We start from the raw sequence: 22775 nt of genomic DNA, 5'->3' as shown, positions 1-22775 counted from the left end.
TGACCCCAAAATCAATAGGGGTCATCTACTCTTCATGACCAATCATCCTATGAAGTTTCAACATTCTGGGTCAAGTGGTTCTCTAGTTATTGATCGGAAATGGTTTTCAATGTTCAGGCCCCTGTGACCTTGACCTTTGATGGAGTGACCCCAAAAACAATAGGGGTCGTCTACTCCAGCAGCCCTACAACCCTATGAAGTTTGAAGGTTCTAGGTCAAATGGTTCTCCAGTTATTGCTTGGAAATGAAGTGTGACGTACGGACGGACGGAGGACGGACAGGGCAAAAACAATATGTCTCATGGGGGAGACATAATAAACAGTATAGCTGGAAAGTATAAATGTGTACTACCACTAAAAACAAGGCAGTCTGAAAGACAGCTAAATCCCCTGCCATTGTTATGGATAGTGGAAGCGTTTATGGTACTGGGTGGAACCATTAAACAATCTAGTTGTGACCTTGACCATAAGCTGGCAGGGGTGAATTTTGAATTCTGCAAATTGTCTTGATAAATGGAATATTACAGCCAAGTCATATTAAAATCCTTCAAGGGGTAAAGGAGACACAGAGCAGACATAAAATGGAAGGCTCAAACCTTTGACCTTGAGTTGTGACCTTGACCTTGCACCAACAGGCTACCCATGAGTTCTGCACATTGTCTTGATGAGATGATTAATTGACCCAAGTTTCATGATAATCCTTCAAGGGGTTTAGGATATACAGAGCGGACACAAAATGAAAGGCTCAAACATTTGACCCAGAGTTGTGACCTTGACCTTGAGCCAACATGGCTGACTCATGAGTTTTGCACATTGTCTTGAGGTGATCATTTGACCCAAGTTTCATGATTATTCTCCAAGGGGTTTAGGAGATACTGGGCGAACACAAAATGGAAGGTTCAAAGGTTCAAACCTTTGACCTTGAGTTGTGACCTTGACCTTTAGCCGACATGGCTGACTATAGGTTCTGCACATCTTCTTGATGGGGTGATCATTTAACCCAAGTTTCATGATTATCCTCCAAGGGGTTTAGATCCCAGCAAACAAAAGATGTCTTGAAAATGTCTATTTGGTTGTTTTCTGGTCACAACATCTGTGATCAGAAAAGACGTCTTTTTTATGTCGTTTTAAAGCCGTCATAAAAACGTCTTTGTCTATGAGAAAATGCAAGTTTTTGTTCTTCTAGACTGCAATAACATTTACAACATAAACTGTTAAAAAAAATATGACATTAGATATACTGGTATGTTGGATCGAAAGTTTTTATTGTACTTTCAAAATACAATGTGATAGTTCGATAATTCCTTACTACATAATAGAACGGACGGGTATAGCATTTTTATTGTATTTTCAAAATACAATGTATTTACTAGGGTTCCAGAATTCATAAAAATGGATTAAAACTTGTAAATGATATTTTTTGCACTGCTGAAAATATTCCTAATTGTTATTAAAACTGGGCTGTTGTCTAGCTATTATCAAAATTGTGTAATTACTTTTAATAACAATATTCATATATAATTCTAAAGTATTCAGGAAAGTGATAGCATAATGATTATACTGAAATCATTATGAACAGTTATAATACATGTTTGTAACCATGGTAACTAAGGGTCCGTCTCTCTACACACATGTTATCTATTAGTCACGCCTGTATCCTGGTAATGGTTTACACACTATTCAGTTAAGGATGACTACCCGTAATAGGCCTCAATTTCACCAAAGGCGTACATACAACTTGATAATGTAAGCTTTGAAAATGTCAACGATAGAAATAAGGTGCATATTAACAAGTTATATAGTGACAGAAGTTCTCAAAAATTTCCTTTAGATAACCTCCCCTTATAATTTTGGTTTTTCATGAGTTATCGCCCCTGAAAATCAGAAAAATATTTTTCTCCTTTTCCCTATGGGGAATTTTAGATTTCTTTTTGATATTTGTATCAGAATCATATAATGCAGCTATCTACCGCAAAATTTCTCGAAACTCAAGCTCAGATTCTCATAATCAAAGAAATTATATATTTCCCATAGGCATCAATGTTAACTTCAATACCGATTATCTCCCCTAAAAATGATAAAATTCGAAAAATCTCTCGGTGAAACGTTTTTAATTTTGAATGTCTTTAAAGTGACCAAATTTCATTTAAATATTACCATCCAGTTACAAGATATGGAATATGGCTATTACACCATGTAATCCTTAATTCGATAGAGGTTTAAAGCTTAGCCTTGTGTTTTGAGAAAAACAAGAGGGCCATGAAGGCCCTGTATCGCTCCACTGACCTACTGATCTAAAGATCATCAAGATTAACATTCTGACCAAGTTTCATAAATGTGGCCTCTAAAGTGTTAATTAGCTATTCCTTTGATTTGACCCCGTGACCTAGTTTTTGACCCCACCTGACCCAGATTTGAACTTGACCTATAGATCATCAAGATTAATATTTTGACCAAGTTTCATTTAGATATGGTCATAAATGTGGCCTCTACAGTGTAAACTAGCTTTTCCTTTGATTTGACCGGGTGACCTAGTTTTTGACCCTACATGACCCAGATTCAAACTGGACCTTAAGATCATCAATATTAACATTCTGACCGAGTTTCATTAAGATATGGTCATAAATGTAGCCTCTAAAGTGTTAACTAACTTTTCCTTTGATTTGACCCGGTGACCTAATTTTTGACCCGACATGACCCAGATTGGAATTTGTCCTAAAGATCATCAACTTTAACATTCTGACTAAGTTTCATGAAGATACAGTCATAAATGTGGCCTCTAGACTGTTAAAAGGCTTTCCTTTGATTTGACCTAGTGACCTAGTTTTTGACCCCACCTGACCCAGATTTGAACTTGTCCTATAGATCATCAAGATTAATATTTTGACCAAGTTTCATTAAGATATGGTCATAAATGTGGCCTCTACAGTGTAAACTAGCTTTTCCTTTGATTTGACCGGGTGACCTAGTTTTTGACCCTACATGACCCAGATTCAAACTGGACCTTAAGATCATCAATATTAACATTCTGACCAAGTTTCATGAAGATATAGTCATAAATGTGGCCTCTACAGTGTTAACAAGCTTTTCCTTTGATTTGACCTGGTGACCTAGTTTTTGACCCCAGATTACCCAATATCAAACTCGTCCAAGATTTTATTGCGGGTATCATTCTGACCAAGTTTCATTAAGATTGGGCCAAAATTGTGACCTCTAGAGTGTTAACAAGCTTTTCCTTTGATTTGACCTGGTGACCTAGTTTTTGATTCCAGATGACCTAATATCAAACTCATCCAAGATTTTATTGAGGGTAACATTCTGACCAAGTTTCATTAAGATTGGGCCAAAAATGTGACCTTAGAGTGTTAACAGTCAAATTGTTGACGACGGACGACGGACACAGGGTGATCACAAAAGCTCACCTTTGAGCACTTCGTGCTCAGGGGAGCTAAAAATTAAACAACACCAAATCATAGAAAGAAAGTGTTGTTTCACATGAAAACTGAACAGCATGTAAAACATGTATATTACTCTAAGAAACAAGTGTCAGTATACTGATATAAATATTGAATTCTGGAAAAGGGCTGCCTAAAGGGGCCCCACTTCCGGGCAGTCAAACGCCTTTAAAAACTCACCATTTTCAAGGAACTGTTACCTATGTTCATTTTGATGCATTTGCAATAGTGTACATATTGAAATTTCACATAACTAGGTGGAACACAGTTTTCAGCAATTGTTTATTTTTATTTCTTTACAAATGGCATTCATTTTCAAAGGGGGACAACTTTTTCAGAATATTTTAAGTATCCGTCGTACGGGACAGTACGTCGGCAGAACATGTAATGTTCAGGTGAAATATCGGTAAAGATGCTGTTCATTTATCAAATATGTTTTGATGATATACTCCTAAACCTTAAGCGGTAAGACAGAACAAGTTTATTCATATACAGAAGGGTGATGCAGAAAAGTGAGTACAATACTTTAAACATTATTATTAATAATAATAATTATATTCATCAATAATATTATATTTAAAAGACTGATGAATTTATAAAATAACTATCTTAACATCATCAGCTTTTTTAAAATCTGCATTAAAAAAAAAAAATCTCATACTTACAAAGTCAGATAGGATATTTTAATCAGAAAATGTTGATAATAGTTTAAATGCTTCCATTAACTGTTTTATCAGTACTTTATTTATCAAAACTGTTTTTGCATTTTTATTTATATAATTTAGGGGGAAAATGATGAAATGATAATTATAAAACACTCAAATTTAATATATTTCAGGCTTTGTCGTGATGAAGAATTTAAGAACTAAGCTATTAATTTGCGACTCACTTTGATTACCTATCGGACTTACTCTGTTACTTAGATAAGATACGATCACAGATCTACATAAAGATCAGAAAATACATACTGATTACAAGTGCTATATAAGAAAAAAATCAATGCCTAAAATACTAGTTCTTTATCCATTGGATTATGGTTGGAATTCCCATTTCAAAAAGATGATGTCTTATTTTTTCTTTCATAAAGACATCACTATAGTGCACAAGAAAGACGTCTCTAAAAGACGTGATCGCACCTTTCAAAAACAACCAGGAAAAAAGATGTCTTTAAGATGTCTCTATAAGACGTGAACGCACCTTTCAAAAACAACCAAAAAAAGACGTAATAAAGACATCTCAAAAAGACGTCATAACAACCAAAAAAAGATGTCTTTTGTTTGCTGGGATACAGAGCGGACACAAAATGGAAGGCTCAAACCTTTGACCTTGAATTGTGACCTTGACCCGACATGGCTGACCCATGGGTTCTGCGCATGGCCTTGATGAGGTGATCATTTGACCCAAGTTTCATGAAAATCCTTCAAGGGGTTTAGGAGATACAGAGCGGACACGTAATGTTACGGACAGACAGACAGAAAGACGGACAGACGGAGACCATTCCTATAAACCACCACCACTTGTGGCGGGGGATTAAAAAAACTGTAAATTTTTTAAACATTTGACTGTAACACTACATGACCTTTAATTTTGTCTGTAACTTGACCTTGACCTTTGACCTACTTATCTCAAAATCAATAGGGATCATCTGCTGGTCATGGACAACCTCCCTATCAACTTTCATGATCCTAGGCCCAAGCGTTCTTGAATTATCATTCAAAATCCGTTCAATAGTTCTGGATCACAATGACCTTGACCTCACACCTACTGACCTCAAAATCAATATGGGTCATCCGCTGGTCATGATCAACTCCCTATCAAGTTTCATGATCCTAGGCCCAAGCATTCTTGAGTTATCATCCAGAAATGTTTAACTGTCTGGGTCACTTTGACCTTGATCTTTGACCTACTAATCTCAAAATCAACAGGGGTCATCCGCTGGTCATGACCAACCTCCCTGTGAACTTTCATGATCCAGGGCTCCAGATAATTTTTTTGACCTATGAGTATTCACTCATCATATTTTTTGTGAATGAGTAAAATAGTGAAGTCCGAAATTGACCAGGAGTAATTTTACTCCTGAAAATTGTAAATGTGAAAAAACAGATATCAGTTTTATAACATATTTATTGGGACACCCATGAATTCGTTTGCAGTTCAGTTTCAATTCAGCATTCAAGTTTTTGCTTCTTTTTTCTCCCTTGACTTGCTTTGGCTTCACACTCGCTACCAAATCCAATAGAATATTCAATATACCTTTAGCTATGTTTTGGGGATCATTTTTGTTGGGTTAAAGAATGCCTGGAGTGTTTGTTCACTTCCACATTCTTAGAAAGACATTTTTATTGTTGACTCCGCACCGGAAGTTGATATTCTAAAACAGCACTGCTTTAAAATACACTACTGTGCCATCACTATTTGATTTATGCACGCATTCTTTGTATGATACAGTTTAACCTAGGTTTTTAGAGTACCATGTTACATAAAGCATCCAGATGATTCAGATTTTGTTTAAGCTAGTAAAAAGTCATTGTGTGCGTTTCTGTAATTAAATATACGTTTTTGTACGCTTAAAAATGATCAGATATGCGTAAATGCATTATTTCAAAGCGTAATTTACGCTTATACGCATCTTATCCAGAGCCCTGAAGATCCTAGTCCCAAGCGTTCTTGAGTTCAACTGTTCTGGGTTACTGTGACCTTGACCTTTGACCTACTGATCTCAAAATCATTAGGGGTCATCTGCTGGTTATGACCAACCCACCTATCAACTTTCATGACCCTAGGCCTAAGCGTTCTTGAGTTATCATCCGTAAATGGATTGGTCTACATACCGACAGACCAACATCTGCAAAACAATATACCCCTCCTTCTTCGAAGGGGGGCATAAAAATATTAAGGGCAAGATAGCCATACAAGAAAAACTTTTTTCTCTAAGATTGTGCCAGTTTCATTTAAAATGTACAGGCAACCTAAATGCATGAAAAAATTCAAGGTTTTAGCTTGATACCAATAGTTTCTAGGGTTTTATGGCATTTTCAGTAATGTAAGACAACGCTTTATATTATACCCAAAATAGCTGTGGCGACATAATTTTCTATCAGTTATCCTAACTGTAGCCTAGTTTTGCCCTGTTTTGTCATTTGAATACAAATTACACATTTGAACTGCTAACTATGTTCAATTTTACCAAAATCTTTAGGTTACAAATTTGCAGTTTTTGAAAATATTACACCCAAAACAGTGAAAATGTGCTATTTTGGGGTTTTATCCATATTCATATTTACAGCAAAATTGTAATAAATTTGTCATTTTATATCAAGTTCTATTCAAAATAGCTCATTTCCACCCTCATCTGGCCAGATTTCAATTTTTACCAATGTTCCCTTATAGGATACAAAACATTGTTGTTTGTTTTCAGATGTCATGTGTTGCTGTACAGATGTTTCATCATTTTGACAAGAATTTTCATTGATGTCTGTACTAAAGAACTTTAATTAGTCTTTTTCAGAAACTGATGATCAAACTTTCCATGACGGACAACTTCTACAGTGCTACAGCATTGCATTAAACAAAATTAATTTTTCATGTTATTGTTCTAATGCCTGTCATCTAATACTTGTTGTTGTTATTGGAGTAGAATAACATGAAAATAGTGAATAATTAATTTACTCACAATGAAAAGTGAGTAATAGTAAAGTTTCAAATGTCCAGTATGTTTGTCTTACGTTTAATGAGGTTCCTGGTCCTTTTGGTTCCATACACTGCAAGAGCCACATAAAATACTGGAGGTAGAAGCAGCAAGCCAACAGCTATAGTAAGAACAGCAGTATACTCCTTGTGTACATTTGTACACTTCAGTTGTTCACCCCATGTCAGTCTCGTATAGTTCATCTGGTAAGACAGAAAAAGATGTTTATGGATTAGTTGTTACATCAATCTGACTAAAGTACATCTCCTATTACGCTATGCACAGGATCTGAGAACGCCCTATTCATAGCCTCGTTCTGACGACCCTTTCGCTAGCCAATCAGAGCTTAACTTACAACATTTTGCAAATCTACCTTTAGCCTTGACTTTTGATATTTACAATTCTTATGTCGTAAAGTGTCAGATAGCCGGTTAGCTCAGTCGGTTGGCCACTTGCTCTGTAAGCGAGGGGTCCCGGGTTCGAGCCCTGGAATGACTGCACATTTTTCTTACTCTTTGACATTCGAACAATTCGTCTGATTGGTTCAAATAAAAATAGATTTGTGAAAATAAAAATAGCAATACTGGAAATCCAAAATATACAGAAGACGTATGTGAATTGGTCGTTCTCAGATCTTCGTTTAGAAGATCAAGTACTTAAGTCAGATTGTTGTTACATTTAATTTTAAACTCGGCGGGATATTATAAATACCAGTATTCAAGAAGAAAATTAAACCTCTGGAGTTGAAACTAGGGTTTTATGACTGATTTTTTCTACCTCAGAAGAGGGATTTTTATACTTTAGCTAGATTTCATAATAACATTCAATCCAGGTTTCATGTACCACGGTGCAGAATCATGCGACTTGTGACATTTCAACTGGGGTATCACACCAAGCAGAATTTGTAAACAAGAGATCACAGAGTGATCTTGGCGCCCACCAATATGCCATTTTTGAGTGTTCCAAATTTCAAGACTTACTGACTAGCTCAAGGTCAAATTTCATTTCCGTACACAACACTTTGCATGTGGTCCAAATTCGAAAGCTGTAGCTTGAGAAATGTGAAAGTAGGTCACTAGATCAATTTCAAGGACGAAATGTGAAAGTAGGTCACTAGGTCAAAATCAAGGTCAAATTACACTTCAGAACACAAATTTATGCATGTGGTCCAAATTTAAAGCCTGTACCTTCAAAAATGTGAAAGTAGGTCACTAGGTCAATGTCAAGGTCAAAGTTTGTTTCGGTACACAATCCTATGCATGTGGTCTAAATTTGAAGCCTGTAGCTACAGAAATGTGAAAGTAGGTCACTAGGTCAATCTTAAGGTCAAAGTTCATTTCGGTACACAAAACTATGCATGTGGTCCAAATTTGAAGGCTGTAGCTCGAGAAATGTGAAAGTAGGTCACTAGGTCAAAATCAAGGTCAAATTTTATTTCGGAACACAGAACTATGCATGTGTTCCAAATTTGAAGCCTGTACCTTCAAAAATGTGAAAGTAGGTCACTAGGTCAATGTAAAGGTCAAAGTTTGTTTCGGTACACAAAACTATGCATGTGGTCCAAATTTGAAAGCTGTAGCTTGAGAAATGTGAAAGTAGGTCAGTTGGTCAAAATCAAGGTCAAATTCCAATTCGGAACACAAAACTATGCATGTGGTCCAAATTTGAAGCCTGTACCTTCAAAAATGTGAAAGTGGGTCACTAGGTCAAAGTCAAGGTCAAAGTTTTTTTCAGTGCACAAAACTATGCAAGTGGTCCAAATTTAAAGGCTGTAGCTACAGAAATGTGAAAGTAGGTCACTAGGTCAAAATCAAGGTCAACTCATGTCAAGGTTCATCTTGCCACTCAAAACCATACATGTGGTCCAAATTTGAATGTTGTAGGTTATTGACAAGAAGATTTTAAAATCTTTTCCCTATATAAGTCTATATGAACCATGTGACCCCCAGGGCGGGGCCATATTTGACTCTAGGGGGATAATTTGAACAAACTTTGTAGAGAACCACTAGATGATGCTACATTACAAATGCCAAAGCCCTAGGCTTTGTGGTTTGGACAAGAAAATTTTCAATGTTTTTCCTTATGTAAGTCTATGTAAGCCATGTGACCCCCGGGGCGGAGCCATATTTAACCCTAGGGGGATAATTTGAACAATCTTAGTAGAAAACCACTAGATGATGTCATATACAAAATATCAAAGCCCTAGGCCCTGTGGTTTTGAACAAGAGGTTTTTCAAAGTTTTTCCCTATATAAGTCTATATAAACCATGTGACCCCCGGGTCGGGGCCATATTAGACCCCAAGGAAATATTTTGAATCATCTTGGTAGAGGACCACTAGATGAAGATTCATACCAAATATCAAAGCCTTAGGCTCTGTGGTTTTGGACAAGAAGATTTTCAAAGTTTTTCCCTATATAAATCTATGTAAATTATAGAAATAAACAAAGGGCCATAACTTACTAAAAAATTGTTGAACCAGTCTGATTTTCAGGGGGACACAACTAGGATACCAATACATCATTCTGACAAAGTTTGGTCAAAATCCCCCAGGTAGTTTCTGAGGAGATGCGATAACGAGAAATTGTTAACGGACGGAAGGACGGACGGACGGACGGAAGGACGACGGACCACGGACGCAGAGTGATTTGAATAGCCCACCATCATCAGATGGTGGGCTAACAAAACAGTGTTTTTGAAGGTAAAGTTTTAAAAGATATATTTTTTGTAAAATGACACCTAGCTGGTGCAAGTCCTTATATCAATGCGTACCTCCGGGGATATAACATATGTCTGTGTCTGCTTTAGTTTTGCTGGTAACCTGGACAAACCGCAATGCTTCCACAGCAAGCGTATTTTCAAATGGCTTGAAAATCAAACCCAAGCAACTGTTCCTTGATAAATGACCAACTAGGTATCACCGCTGCGTTCTCTTTGATATCTAAGATCATTTTGGTAGGATTTTCGCTAAAAAAATGGCGTATTTCTGGATAGATCGCCAAACACGAAAAATTCCAAAAGTCTAGTCCAAAAGCTCTCACAAAAAGCACTATTTTAAATCGCGATTTTCGCGTTCCTCTCGTTGAATGCAATACCACAATTAATGCAGGTTACGTTTTTCCCTACCAATGCAATACTTTGTAAAGTTTACTGCACGTGGATAGTGATATTTTCAAGAAAATGTGGGTAACTCAAAAACATGCTCTCACAGCCAGTTGCTTTGGACCAATGCTGTCACATCAAGCACGAATCTTTAGCTGACAGGTTAACCACTTTCTACTGTTAATTTTGCCAAGAACATTAAGCAAAATGATTCTTATTTGACACATATCCCTTTCCTAACTGGATTTCACATGAATTTAGTTGTATCGAGAATAATCAAAAGATATGCTCTCACAGCTTTGTTTTATAAGTCAATGCTGTTGCAACAAGCTTAAAACGTTGACACACATTTTAACCACTTTTCAAAATAAGATCAAAGGTAAATAATTCTTATTTGACAAACATTCTTCTCTTGCTTCGATTTCACATAAATTTAGTTATTTTAGGAAAGAACTTGGGTAAAACAAGATTAGCTCTCATTGGTTATTATTAAAAGATCAATGCTCTCACAAATAGCCAAAGTATTAAATAAGCGATTTTGCAATTCTGATCTCGAAATATCAGACCACTGTAATGTCTCAGCATTTTTTCCATCGAAAAACAACCGGTCTGTGTACTTTCGTTACTTAAACCTAAGATTTTTAGCGAGCGATTTATTGTCGCTATATGCACGATTTCAACAAATTTACAAAAATTATCCTCCATAATTTATAACCTTTCACCATTACAAAAGTATTCGGGACTGTTTAACTGTTTTCCTTTTACCTTTATGCTATATGATAGCATTAAGGCTTCTTAATAGTGCATTAAATAGAATATTGTTGATCCATCAAATGCTTAGTAAATGGTCACCAAACATAACTTTCCAAATTAATCATTCAGTCTGCATTCATTTTCAAAACTGACAAAATTACTGACATGCTCCCACAAAGAAACTTACATCCACCTGTATTCAAATCAAAGAAACGTTCTTGTCTTTGATCTTGCATAAAATGCTGCCGCATCCGCGTGACATAATTATGTCCATTTACACAGTTGCCTAGTGTGTGTACTGAATGTTTATTACACTATATCAAAGCGTGAAGTTTTTTCACAATAATCAAATATTGGAACATATAAAGGATTCAAGGACAAAGGTGGTGTATTTGTTTGTTTACCTCTTCTTTTTAATCTTAATTAATTAGAATTCATCAGTATCAAGTCCAGGTTGCATTTTCCCAGTGTAACCCTTACAACAGTCAAATCTATGCTAGAAATGAAGTAACGTTTATGTTTATTACACATTAGGTATATGCCCGCCCGCTTAGCTCAGTAGGTAAGAGCGTTGGTCTACGGATCGCGGGGTAGCGAGTTCGATCCTCTGGCGGGGCGTATGTTCTCCATGACTATTTGATAAACGACATTGTGTCTGAAATCATTAGTCCTCCACCTCTGATTCATGTGGGGAAGTTGGCAGTTACTTGCGGAGAACAGGTTTGTACTGGTACAGAATCCAGGAACACTGGTTAGGTTAACTGCCCGCCGTTACATGACTGAAATACTGTTGAAAAACGGCGTTAAACCCAAAACAAAAAAAACAAAAACATTAGGTATATAGATGTGGATATTCACCGACATCATCAGTCTGTAGATCTATTTGTTTCATTATATGACCGAAGTAAAAACAAATGAAGTTCTATGCGTCAGTTAGGGATGAAACATCTAAAGAATGTAACATAAGCGTTGACAAGAAAGCAATACTTAGTATGTCTAACGTCATCATATTCAAAGAAAGGGAGCACTACAAGACAAACTCCATTTTTTTTCAACGTTTCGACAAATATAATTTCTTTCGTTTGAGCAGACGAATTAGAAAGAAATTATTTTCCCTTAAAGCGATTAAAGTCTCCGCTAGGGGTTGCTATATATGTTGCACACGAAGTTTTTGTGCGTATCAAAAACTGATTGTTAGTTAGTTCAGCTTTGGGTTTCTGACACGAGAAAAATTTTATATTACACGTTCATGTACAATGGAAAATGGCGCGGTTGTTGAACAAACTGGTTCAAGAGAATCTACACAGCAGTCATCTGTCGTAGAAAGTCAACTTCAGCTTGTGTTAGACGAATTACGTTCACAGAGAGAGGAAGTCCAGTCCTTAAAACAGGAAATTCAAGACAATTCTGTCGGCTTGCTTCAGAAGTGAAAAAGTTACGCACGGAGAAAAGACATTGACTGGCGTTTCAAAGGTAACAAATTACAGTATCAGTTTAATGACATTAATCAGACATTGTAAAACAAGCAACGTGGGCTGTCGAGCATAGTAAATTCGATTATACCAAAGAACTGTTAGCTGAGTTATCAGAAAAGTTGAGACATCGCAATAAGTTGATACAAATTGCTGATAGTAGTCCAGGAGGCTGGGATACTGTGAAGTTGTACGAGTTGAATCCGATAGCTAGTGACTCAGACGACAATGCTAAGATCATCAAGGCGGAAAATCGAGCCCTTAAACGTAAGCGTTCGAGTTCCAGGGGCGGCAAGGGCCGTAAATCGTTCGATTCTCATTCTACTGGTTCTTCTACCTACCTGGCTGGTAAACCGTGGGGAGCACCTACATCAACATTTCCACCTTCACAAGCTTCACAGCCCAGTGGACGGCTTTTTCGAGGCTTCTCCGGCGCAGGGAAAAAGTACACTTCCGGTTACAGTTCAGCACCAGGACCTTCTTTTGCGTGCGGAAACACACTTCAGGCGAGACTGTCCAAGCATCGGCGGCGCATCTTCATGGAAGCAGCAGACGGCAAATAAATGAGAACAGTCCAACAGGTATTTTGAAAGATGAGTATGATTTTGACTATCAGAGGTTTACGTCTAACTTTTATAACTATGAACAAGTCAAAAGAATATAATTGTTAGAGGCCGTTTAAGGCAGAATATTGAGTTTTGGCAGTTTATTGGTGCAAATAAGTACGTTTTAGATGTAACTGAAAACGGATATAAGATTCCTTTTCATTCATTGCCTTGTGGTACATTTTTGAAAAATAACAGGTCTGCTCTAGAGGAACCACAATTTGTTTTGGAAGCCATTCAAGATCTACTAGACAGGCATTTGATTGAAAAATGTTCATCTCCTCCTTTTATTGTAAACCCTGACTGTATCAGAAAATTGTAGTAAAAATCGATTGATATTAGATTAAAGAGCAGTAAATATTCACGTTTGGAAGCAATCTGTTAAATTTGATGATTTAAGGGTAACTTTATCATTTTTGAAGCAAGGTTATCATTTGATCAAGTTCGACATAACTTCTGCTTATCATTTTATAGAAATTTACCCACCCCATACAGAATTTTTTGGGTTTTCATGGCTAAGCAAAGACAGATTATTTAACAGAGTATTACAAATTTCTTGTCTTACCTTTTGGTCTTATTATTATATGCTTGTTATATATTCACGAAAGTCACCAGGCCCTTGGTCAAAAAATGGCAGGGAGAAGGTAAATCCTCCTTAATGTTCCTTGACAATGGTTTTGCTTGTGCCCCAGACTTCAATAAAACACTGCAGATAGGAATTCAGATTAAAAATGATCTGCTTTCGTCTGGTTTTATTCCTAACGTTGAGAAATGTGTTTGGATTCCAGTTCAGGTTCTACAATTTCTTGGGGTCATTTTAGACACAAAAGAGGGCGTCCTGTATATTCCAAGGGAAAAGCTTGAAAAAGCTTTTATTACAATAGAGCATATTTTGAATGCTTACAAAAATCACAGAAGAGTACCAGTTCGAAAAGTTGCGAGTTTGGTGGGTCAACTGATTTTCATGTCTATCGTTATACTGGTCAAGTTTCTCAGTTAATGACTCGTTCACTTAGTATCGACATATTAAATGCTTATTCATGGAATTCGTATATTCAGTTATCACCCGAAAGCTTAGAGCAGCTACAGTATCTGTAGACTGGTTTGCATCTAGTCAAAACGCAAAGTTACCAAAAATTTTTTTCTATATTTTGGTGCCCATTGTCTGCGGGTTTTCAATGCTTTCACAGAATTCTGGGGAAATGTTTTTGGGCTATATGTCCCACCAATTTCTGTTATTTCGAATGTTTTGAGGAAAATGAGAGCAGATACAGCAACTGGCATGCTAGTTGTACCTTGTTGGCTGTCAGCAATTTTCTGGCTCGAATTATGTCCAAATGGCAATTTTATACCAAATGTAATTGATTGGATAGATTTACCTACCGAGAAATCCTTCTACGTACCATGTTTAAATGGGAAAGGCATTTTCGGTAATTCTGATTTAAAATTTAGAATGTTGGGTCTGTTATTAGATTTTTGGGACAAGGGAAGTAACTAAGATTCACAAACTATCTTTGATGTAAAGATTTACTTCCCTTACATCGGACAATATGTTGCAATCATTTATTTTTATTTATTTATTTATTTATTTATTTATTTTTGGAAACCATCAGTATAATTTATATGACATCTAAAATAATTACAAAACAATAATGAAACAATTATGCCCCCCATAATATGAATCAATTTTAGCATAATGAATTTAAATTGTTGCCAGTTTTTTTATTATTTTTATGAAGCGTGTGTATAAGTTAATCGTTCAGTTGTCGTTTAGTGAATTAACTGGTTATGAAATCTGCTAGAAAATGACGTATGTCTTTGTATATTTCATATTCGCCGAATGGCTGGAATGTAATTGTTATACTAGTATGCAATAATGGAACGTTTGTTTGTTAAAAGATCTCATAGTTCTTTTAAAAGTAAGCATATGTCGTATGGCAAAACAGTCCGCCGATTGGCACGAATAAATGAATGTTGCATTGCATAACAGGTGGTATCACTTTCAATCAGTTTAGATCAACGTTTACTTTATAAAGTGCATGGTTATGAAAAACAGTAAAACAGACAAATGTTGATAATCGTCCACTGTATTTAGCAGCTGTATTACTGAGTTAAACTTGTGTTAATCTAGCGAAAAGGAAATTTATGTAAACCATATTTAGTGATTTCTAATTTCAACCATATAGATTGCTCTATAATTCGTTTCGTTTATACATTTATTTTTGCAGTGTCACAAAGATGACATCGAAGAACTTCCCGAAGTATTGGCAGCCAAAGTGGACCTACTCCCCGATGTTATATGGAAATCAAGAGCTAAATAGAAAATGCTTTTGTAAAAAAGCGCATGTCTCCCCCAATGCAAAGTCCTATAGGCAAGAAGTTAATAGGGGTCAGGAGCGAAAGTCAAAGAGACACTGATGGTTGGCTGCAATAGGGATCATCTACTTGGCATGTCCAGTCATCCCACTAAATTTCAACACTCTTGGCCTAGTGGTTCTCAAGTCACTGTTCAGGCTTCTGTGACCTTGACCTTTGATCAAGTGACCTCAAAATAAATAGGGGTCATCTACTCTGCATGTCCAATCATCCTATTAAGTTTCAACATTGTAGGTCAAGTGGTTCTCAAGTTATTTCAAAAAAATGATTTTACATGAACAGGCCACTGTGACCTTGACCTTTAATAGACTGACCCCAAAATCAACAGGGGTCATCTACTCTGCATGTTCAATCATCCTATGAAGTTTCAACATTCTGGGTCAAGTGGTTCTCAAGTTATTGATCGGAACTGGTTATCAATGTTCAGGCCCCTGTGACCTTGACCTTTAATGGAGTGACCCCAAAAACAACAGGGGTCATTTACTCTGCATGAACAATCATCCTATGAAGTTTCAACATTCTGGGTCGAGAGGTTTTCAAGTGATTGACTGGAAATGGTTTTCCATGTTCAGGCCCCTGTGGCCTCGACCTTTAACAGAGTGACCCTAAAATCGTTAGGGTTCATCTACTCTGCATGATCAATCATCCTATGAAGTTTCATCATTCTGGGTCAAGTGGTTTTCAAGTTACTGACCAGAAATAGTTTTCAATGTTCAGGCCCCTGTGACCTTGACCTTTCATAGAGTGACCCCAAAATCGTTAGGGGTCATCTACTCTGCATGACCAATCATCCTATTAAGTTTCAACATTCTGGGTCAAGTGGTTCTCAAGTTACTGACCGGAAATGGTTTTCAATGGTCAGGCCCCTGTGACTTTGACCTTTAATGGAGTGACCCCAAAATCGATAGGGGTCATCTACTTTGCATGTACAATCATCCTATGAAGTTTCAGCATTCTGGGTCAAGTGGTTCTCTAGTTATTGATCGGAAATGGTTTTCAATGTTCAGGCCCCTATGACCTTGACCTTTGATGGAGTGACCCCAAAAACAATAGGGGTTGTCTACTCCAGCAGCCCTACAACCCTATGATGTTTGAAGGTTCTAGGTCAAATGGTTCTCCAGTTATTGCTTGGAAATGAAGTGTGACGTACGGACGGACAGGGCAAAAACAATATGTCTCCTGGGGGAGACATAATAATACATGTGTTAAGTATGAAAAATTATGCTTTCCTGCGGTGGAAAAATTGGTGTTTATCTAATGGGTTGGCGAGTGGGGACATTTTGCCTGCCAAGGCTTTGCCTGTGGCTATTTATTTGACTTCACTGATTCAAACTGCAAATACACCGGCTCTAATTATATCTGTTTTTTTATGCTCTTTAATGGTATCATGAAATTTCCAATTTGGAGTCTCCGACAGATTCAAAGACAGTTACTAATGTATTAGAGGCAGCTAAGAGAATATTGGCTAAACCTACAAACAACAAGAGGACCATGATGGTCCTGAATCGCTCACCTCTTCCCACATGATCCAGTTTTGAGTACGATGTCGTTTTTTCTATTATTTGACATAGTGACCTAGTTTTTGAGCTCATGTGACCCAGTTGTGAACTTGACCTAGATATTATCAAGATAAAAATTTTGACCAATTTTCATGAAGATCCATTGAAAAATATGGTCTCTAGAGAGGTCACAAGGTTTTTCTATTATTTGACCTATTGACCTATTGACCTAGGCACGTGACCCAGTTTCAAATTTGATCTAGATATCATCAAGGTGAACATTCTGACCAATTTTCATGAAAATCCATTCAAGGGTATGGCCTCTAGAGAGGTCACAAGGTTTTTCTATTTCAAGACCTACTGACCTAGTTTTTGATCGCAGTTGACCCAGTTGTGAACTTGACCTAGATATCATCAAGATAAACATTCAGACCAACTTTCATACAGATCCCATGAAAAATATGGCTTCTAGAGAGGTCACAAAGTTTTTTCATTATCTGACCTACTGACCTACTTTTTGATGGCACGTGACCCACTTTCGAACTTGACCTAGATATCATCAAGATGAACATTCTGACCAATTTTTATGGAGATCCATTCAAAAGTATGGCCTCTAGAGGGTCACAAGGTTTTTCTATTTTTAGACCTACTGACCTAGTTTTTGACCGCACATGACCCTGTTTCGAACTTGACCTAGATATCAAGATAAACATTCAGACCAACTTTCATGAAGATCCATTGAAAAATATGGCCTTTAGAGAGGTCACAAGGTTTTTCTATTATTTGACCTACTGACCTAGTTTTTGACGGCACGTGACCCACTTTCAAACCTGACCTAGATATCATCAAGATGAACATTCAGACCAACTTTCATACAGATCCCATAGAAAATATGGCCTCTAGAGAGGTCACAAGGTTTTTCTATTATTTGACCTACTGACCTAGTTTTTGACGGCATGTGACCCACTTTTGAACTTGACTTAGATATCATCAAGGTGAACATTCTGACCAATTTTCATGAAGATTTCATGAAATATATGGCCTCTAGAGAGGTCACAAGGTTTTTCTATTTTTAGACCTACTGATCTAGTTTTTGACCGCACGTTGACCCAGTTTCGAACTTTACCTAGATATCATCAAGATGAACATTCTGACCAACTTTCATACAGATCCCATGAAAAATATGGCCTTTAGAGAGGTCACAAGGTTTTTCTATTATTTGACCTACTGACCTAGTTTTTGAAGGCACATGACCCCGTTTCGAACTTGACCTAGATATCATCAAGGTGAACGTTCTGACCAATTTTCATGAAGATCTTATGAAATATGTGGCCTCTAGAAAGGTCACAAGGTTTTTCTATTTTTAGACCTACTGACCTAGTTTTTGACCGCACGTGACCCAGTTTCGAAACTGACCTAGATATCATCAAGATGAACATTCAGACCAACTTTCATACAGATCCCATGAAAAATATGGCCTTTAGAGAGGTCACAAGGTTTTTCTATTATTTGACCTACTGACCTAGTTTTTGATGGCACGAGACCCAGTTTCGAACTTGACCTAGATATCATCAAGATGAACGTTCTGACCAACTTTCATGAAGATCTTGTGAAATATATGGCCTCTAGAGAGGTCACAAGGTTTTTCTATTTTTAGACCTACTGACCTAGTTTTTGAAGGCACGTGACCCAGTTTCAAACAGGACCTAGATATCATCAAGGTGAACATTCTGTCCAATTTTCATGAAGATCCATTGAAAATTATGGCCTCTAGAGAGGTCACAAGGTTTTTCTATTTTTAGACCTGCTGACCTAGTTTTTGAGGGCACGTGACCCAGTTTCGAACTTGACCTAGAATTTACCAAGATGAACATTCTGACCCATTTTTATAAAGATCCCATGAAAAATGTGACCTCTAGAGATGTCACAAGGAAAAGTTTACGGACGCACGGATGACGGACACTGCGCGATCACAAAAGCTCACCTTGTCACTTCTTCGTGACAGGTGAGCTAAAAAGCTACCGGTGACTGTTGATTTATTATCTAGTATGTACAACAGATTATTTGAATTACGTAATATAAAAAATCAAAGAATCATTTGTGCTTCTCTGCTGGCCTTTGCGGGTTTCATGCGCAGTTCCGATTTATTGAATATAAGAATATCTGACCTAGTATTTGAAAACACTTACTTAGCTATTTTCGTGGAAGGAAGTAAAACTGACAAATATAGGGACGGTTGTTGGATTATGGTTACCAGAACAGGCACCGCTTTGTGCCCAGTAATTAACACACAGTTGTATATTCAGTGGTCAGGACTAAAGGATGATGACTTTCTTTTTAGTAATATTAGTAGTACTAGCAATGGTTATACTGTTAGAAAAAATCATAAAGTGATATCTTATACAACGTTACGAGATGAGTTTAAGGCGGCGTTTGCGCCTCATGTTAGTGATAATTCTAAATACTGTTTGCATTCCTTGAGGTCAGGCGGAGCGTCAGCTTCCGCTAATAATGGCGTAAAAGACAGAATGTTTAAGCGCCATGGGCGTTGGGTTAGTGAACGGCCAAAAGATGGTTACATAAAGGATAACCTTGAGGAAAGGCTATCCGTGTCTAGGTCATTAGGACTTTGAAATACTTGTATTTAAATATCTATGTTGTCGTACATGTGATTTTGTTTCGCCAATTTTTATTGAAATTAATTTCTGCTTTTGTCACTGAAACCCGTTCTTTTTAGTATTCAGCGATGCGACCCAAGTGCTTACCACAATTTACATATTGAAATATGAATTTTTGAAATGAATATGTTGTTCGTTATTATTTGTTTAGTCTGTAAGGAGACGTGTTAAAGGTTCAAGGGAAATATAATTTCTTTCGTTTGAGCAGACGAATTAGAAAGAAATTATTTTCCCTTAAAGCGATTAAAGTCTCCGCTAGGGGTCGCTATATATGTTGCGCACAAAGTTTTTGTGCGTATCAAAAACTGATTGTTAGTTAGTTCAGCTTTGGGTTTCTGACATTACACTACACGAGAAAAATTTTATTTAAAAAAAAACAAAAATAAAAACAAAAAAAAACAAAAAACAAACAAACATTTAATGTTAATACTGTTCAGGTGGAAACAAAATTGGCGAAATAAAATATGGTCATGTTTCTTGATCTAGAATATAGTTTTCAGTCATTAAGTCACTGTGTTTTGTATTTAAGTTTGATTGTATATGTACAAGTATGTAATGAAGTAGTTCCTTATCAAAGACATTTTATTGGTGTTGGAACATTTCGATTAAAGATTTACCGAAAAAAACTTTAATTGAATTACATGTTAATTATTTTGTACATATATATAATGTGTGTTTTCATAGTGACTGTTAAATTTAAATTCTGATGTTACATAAGCAATTGAAGTTTCATAGTTTGTTATTATGTATTGTGTTTGTCAGCGATGCGACCCAAGTGCTTACCACAATTTACATATTGAAATATGAATTTTTGAAATGAATATGTAGTTCGTTATTATTTGTTTAGTCTGTAAGGAGACGTGTTAAAGGTTCAAGGGAATTTATTTTTTCTTCTTCACAGGAAGTCAACAAAGGTGAAACATATGACTTGTCACACATTTAATATATAGGGAGTGTAAAACCCCTTTATTATATCACCAGCAGTTTTGCACTTCGCGATTTGTTAATGTTCGATCACATGAAAATATGACTTCATCATATAACCCAACGCCTAATCAAAAGCAGCGTTGAGAGAGATATTCACCTAACCCGAGACTCTAAGTCACTGGTTTGTCTTATTGTGACATCGGAAGTGTTTCAAGAAGCATGTTTGAGAGCATTGTTTCTCGTCCACATATACACCTGAGAATGTCTAGGTTTAAGAAATGAAAGTACACGAACCGGTTGTGTTTCGATGGAAAAATGCTGAGACATTACAGTGGTGTAACATTTCGAGATCATATTTATATATTTAATACTTTGGCTATTTGTGAGAGCATTGATCTTTTAACAATAAGCTGTAAGAGCTAAATCTTTTTAGCCGAGTTTTACCCAAGTTCTTTCCTAAAATAACTAAATTTATGTGAAATCCAAGCGAGAGAGGAATGTTTGTCAAATAAGAATGATTTACCTTTGATCTTATTTTGACAAGGCAGTCTGAAAGACAGCTAAATCCTCCACCACTGTTTTGGATAGTGAAAGGGTAAACCTTTGACCTTGAGCTGTGACCTTGACCTTGAACTGACATGACTGACTCATGAATTCTGCAAATCATCTTGATGAGGTGATCATTTGACCTAAGTTTCATGAAAATCCTTCCAGGGGTTTGCTTGAACCTTTGTGACCTTGACCTTGAGCCGGTGTAACAGCCCAGTTTTTCCTCCAGTCAGTTTTTTCCCCGGGGGAAAAAATCAACCGGTTGGTTCCCCCCTCACCCCCTCAATTGGTTTTTCCCCCCCTTCATTTTTGTACACAAACATGATTTTTATGCCTCCCAAAGCTGACCATATTAAATAAAATTGCACTGTCCATCCGTGCATCTGAACAGTCATGTGTTAATTCTTGTCCGGGCTGTAACTCTGCCATCCGTAAAGGGATTTTGAAATAACTTGGCAGAAATGTTCACCATAATGATTTGAGCAAGACCCAGACACCTAGCTTGAAGGTCAAGGTCACACTTAGAGGTCAAATGTTAACAAGGTCTGTTTCATGTCCGGTCCATAGCAAACAATTCAGTTTTCACTTTATGTTATTCAGAAATGCTGATACAAACCTACAAAGATACTAGGGGGAAAAGAACCAATTAGTCAGTTTCTTCACCCTACACCGTCAATTATTCACACATGCAGATACGTACATATCGGGGGTGGGGGGGGGGGGGGGGGGGGGGGGGGGGGGGGGGAAGATTTAGAAACAACAAGCAAATTTGATGAATTGGTATCCCCCATCGAAAGGGTTTGCGGTGAGGAATGGCAAAAAAAAATATCCGACTTTTGAGTTAAGGATGTTAATAAGAAGCAAATAATTTCATAAGTCAAAATCAATTAACAGAAAACAAATGTTTTATTAAAGAGTACATAATAAATGTATGATACTTTGATCTTGACTAAAGAATTTATTTTGAATGGGATATGCTTACTGTAATAAGCTTAGCTTTTAAAATTAAATGCAGTTAATTGAAATGCGAGGTGGGGGAATGGTACAACTTGCATGTTGATAAATATTCATGGAAGGTTTAAAAAAAAAATCTAAAATAAGGCTTTTTTTTTTTTTTTTGGGGGGGGGGGGGGGGGGGGGGGGGGGGGGGTTGGGGGGGGGAGGGGGTGTGATCAAGGCAAGTGGGTGACCAGGTGTGGGTGAACAACTTCACATGTTAATAATAAATGTTCAGGGAAAAGAAATGAAAGAAATTTAATGAAATTCTGCCAAATGGTAAGTTTGTTATGTACAAATATGTGGATTTATAGACAATTAAAGGGCAATAACTCTGAAGTTACAAAAGAAATCAGTACGAAATTGTGTGTGCACAACCACATTATAGTGCTCTAAATTCTGTTTAAGTTTCAGAGTTCTAGGTCAAATATATCAAAAGTTATGATGCAGATATTGCCATATTTATAGTACCCTATATACTTAACAGTACAAACTTCTAAGGGCCATAACTCTTGTGTTTCTTGGGCAATCTGACTGAAACTTGATGGACCTCATCATCTCATAGTGGTGAACATGTATATGACGTTTGTTCGAAAAAATCTAAAATAAGGAATAATTTTAATTTTTTTTGGGGGGGGGGGGGGGGGGGGGGGGGGGGTGATCAAGGTAACGGGGTG

General features: G+C 36.9%; 1 protein-coding gene across 4 annotated transcripts in view; it reads right to left on the bottom strand.

Annotated features, from left to right (window-relative positions):
- Positions 1-22775, bottom strand: part of LOC123551435 (osteopetrosis-associated transmembrane protein 1-like) — a 302750-nt gene that overhangs the window by 138820 nt on the left and 141155 nt on the right. For all 4 annotated transcript variants that reach the window (XM_053540919.1, XM_045340374.2, XM_045340373.2 and 1 more), the window contains one exon: positions 7180-7345. In XM_053540919.1, coding sequence (XP_053396894.1) covers positions 7180-7345 — 166 coding nt within the window. The remainder of the gene's footprint in view (positions 1-7179; positions 7346-22775) is intronic.

Source organism: Mercenaria mercenaria, chromosome 4 (assembly GCF_021730395.1).
Source record: "Mercenaria mercenaria strain notata chromosome 4, MADL_Memer_1, whole genome shotgun sequence".
Lineage (NCBI taxonomy): Eukaryota > Metazoa > Mollusca > Bivalvia > Venerida > Veneridae > Mercenaria > Mercenaria mercenaria.
The sequence above is the reverse complement of the archived record's forward strand: the minus strand, read 5'-3'. Positions and strand labels throughout refer to the sequence as shown.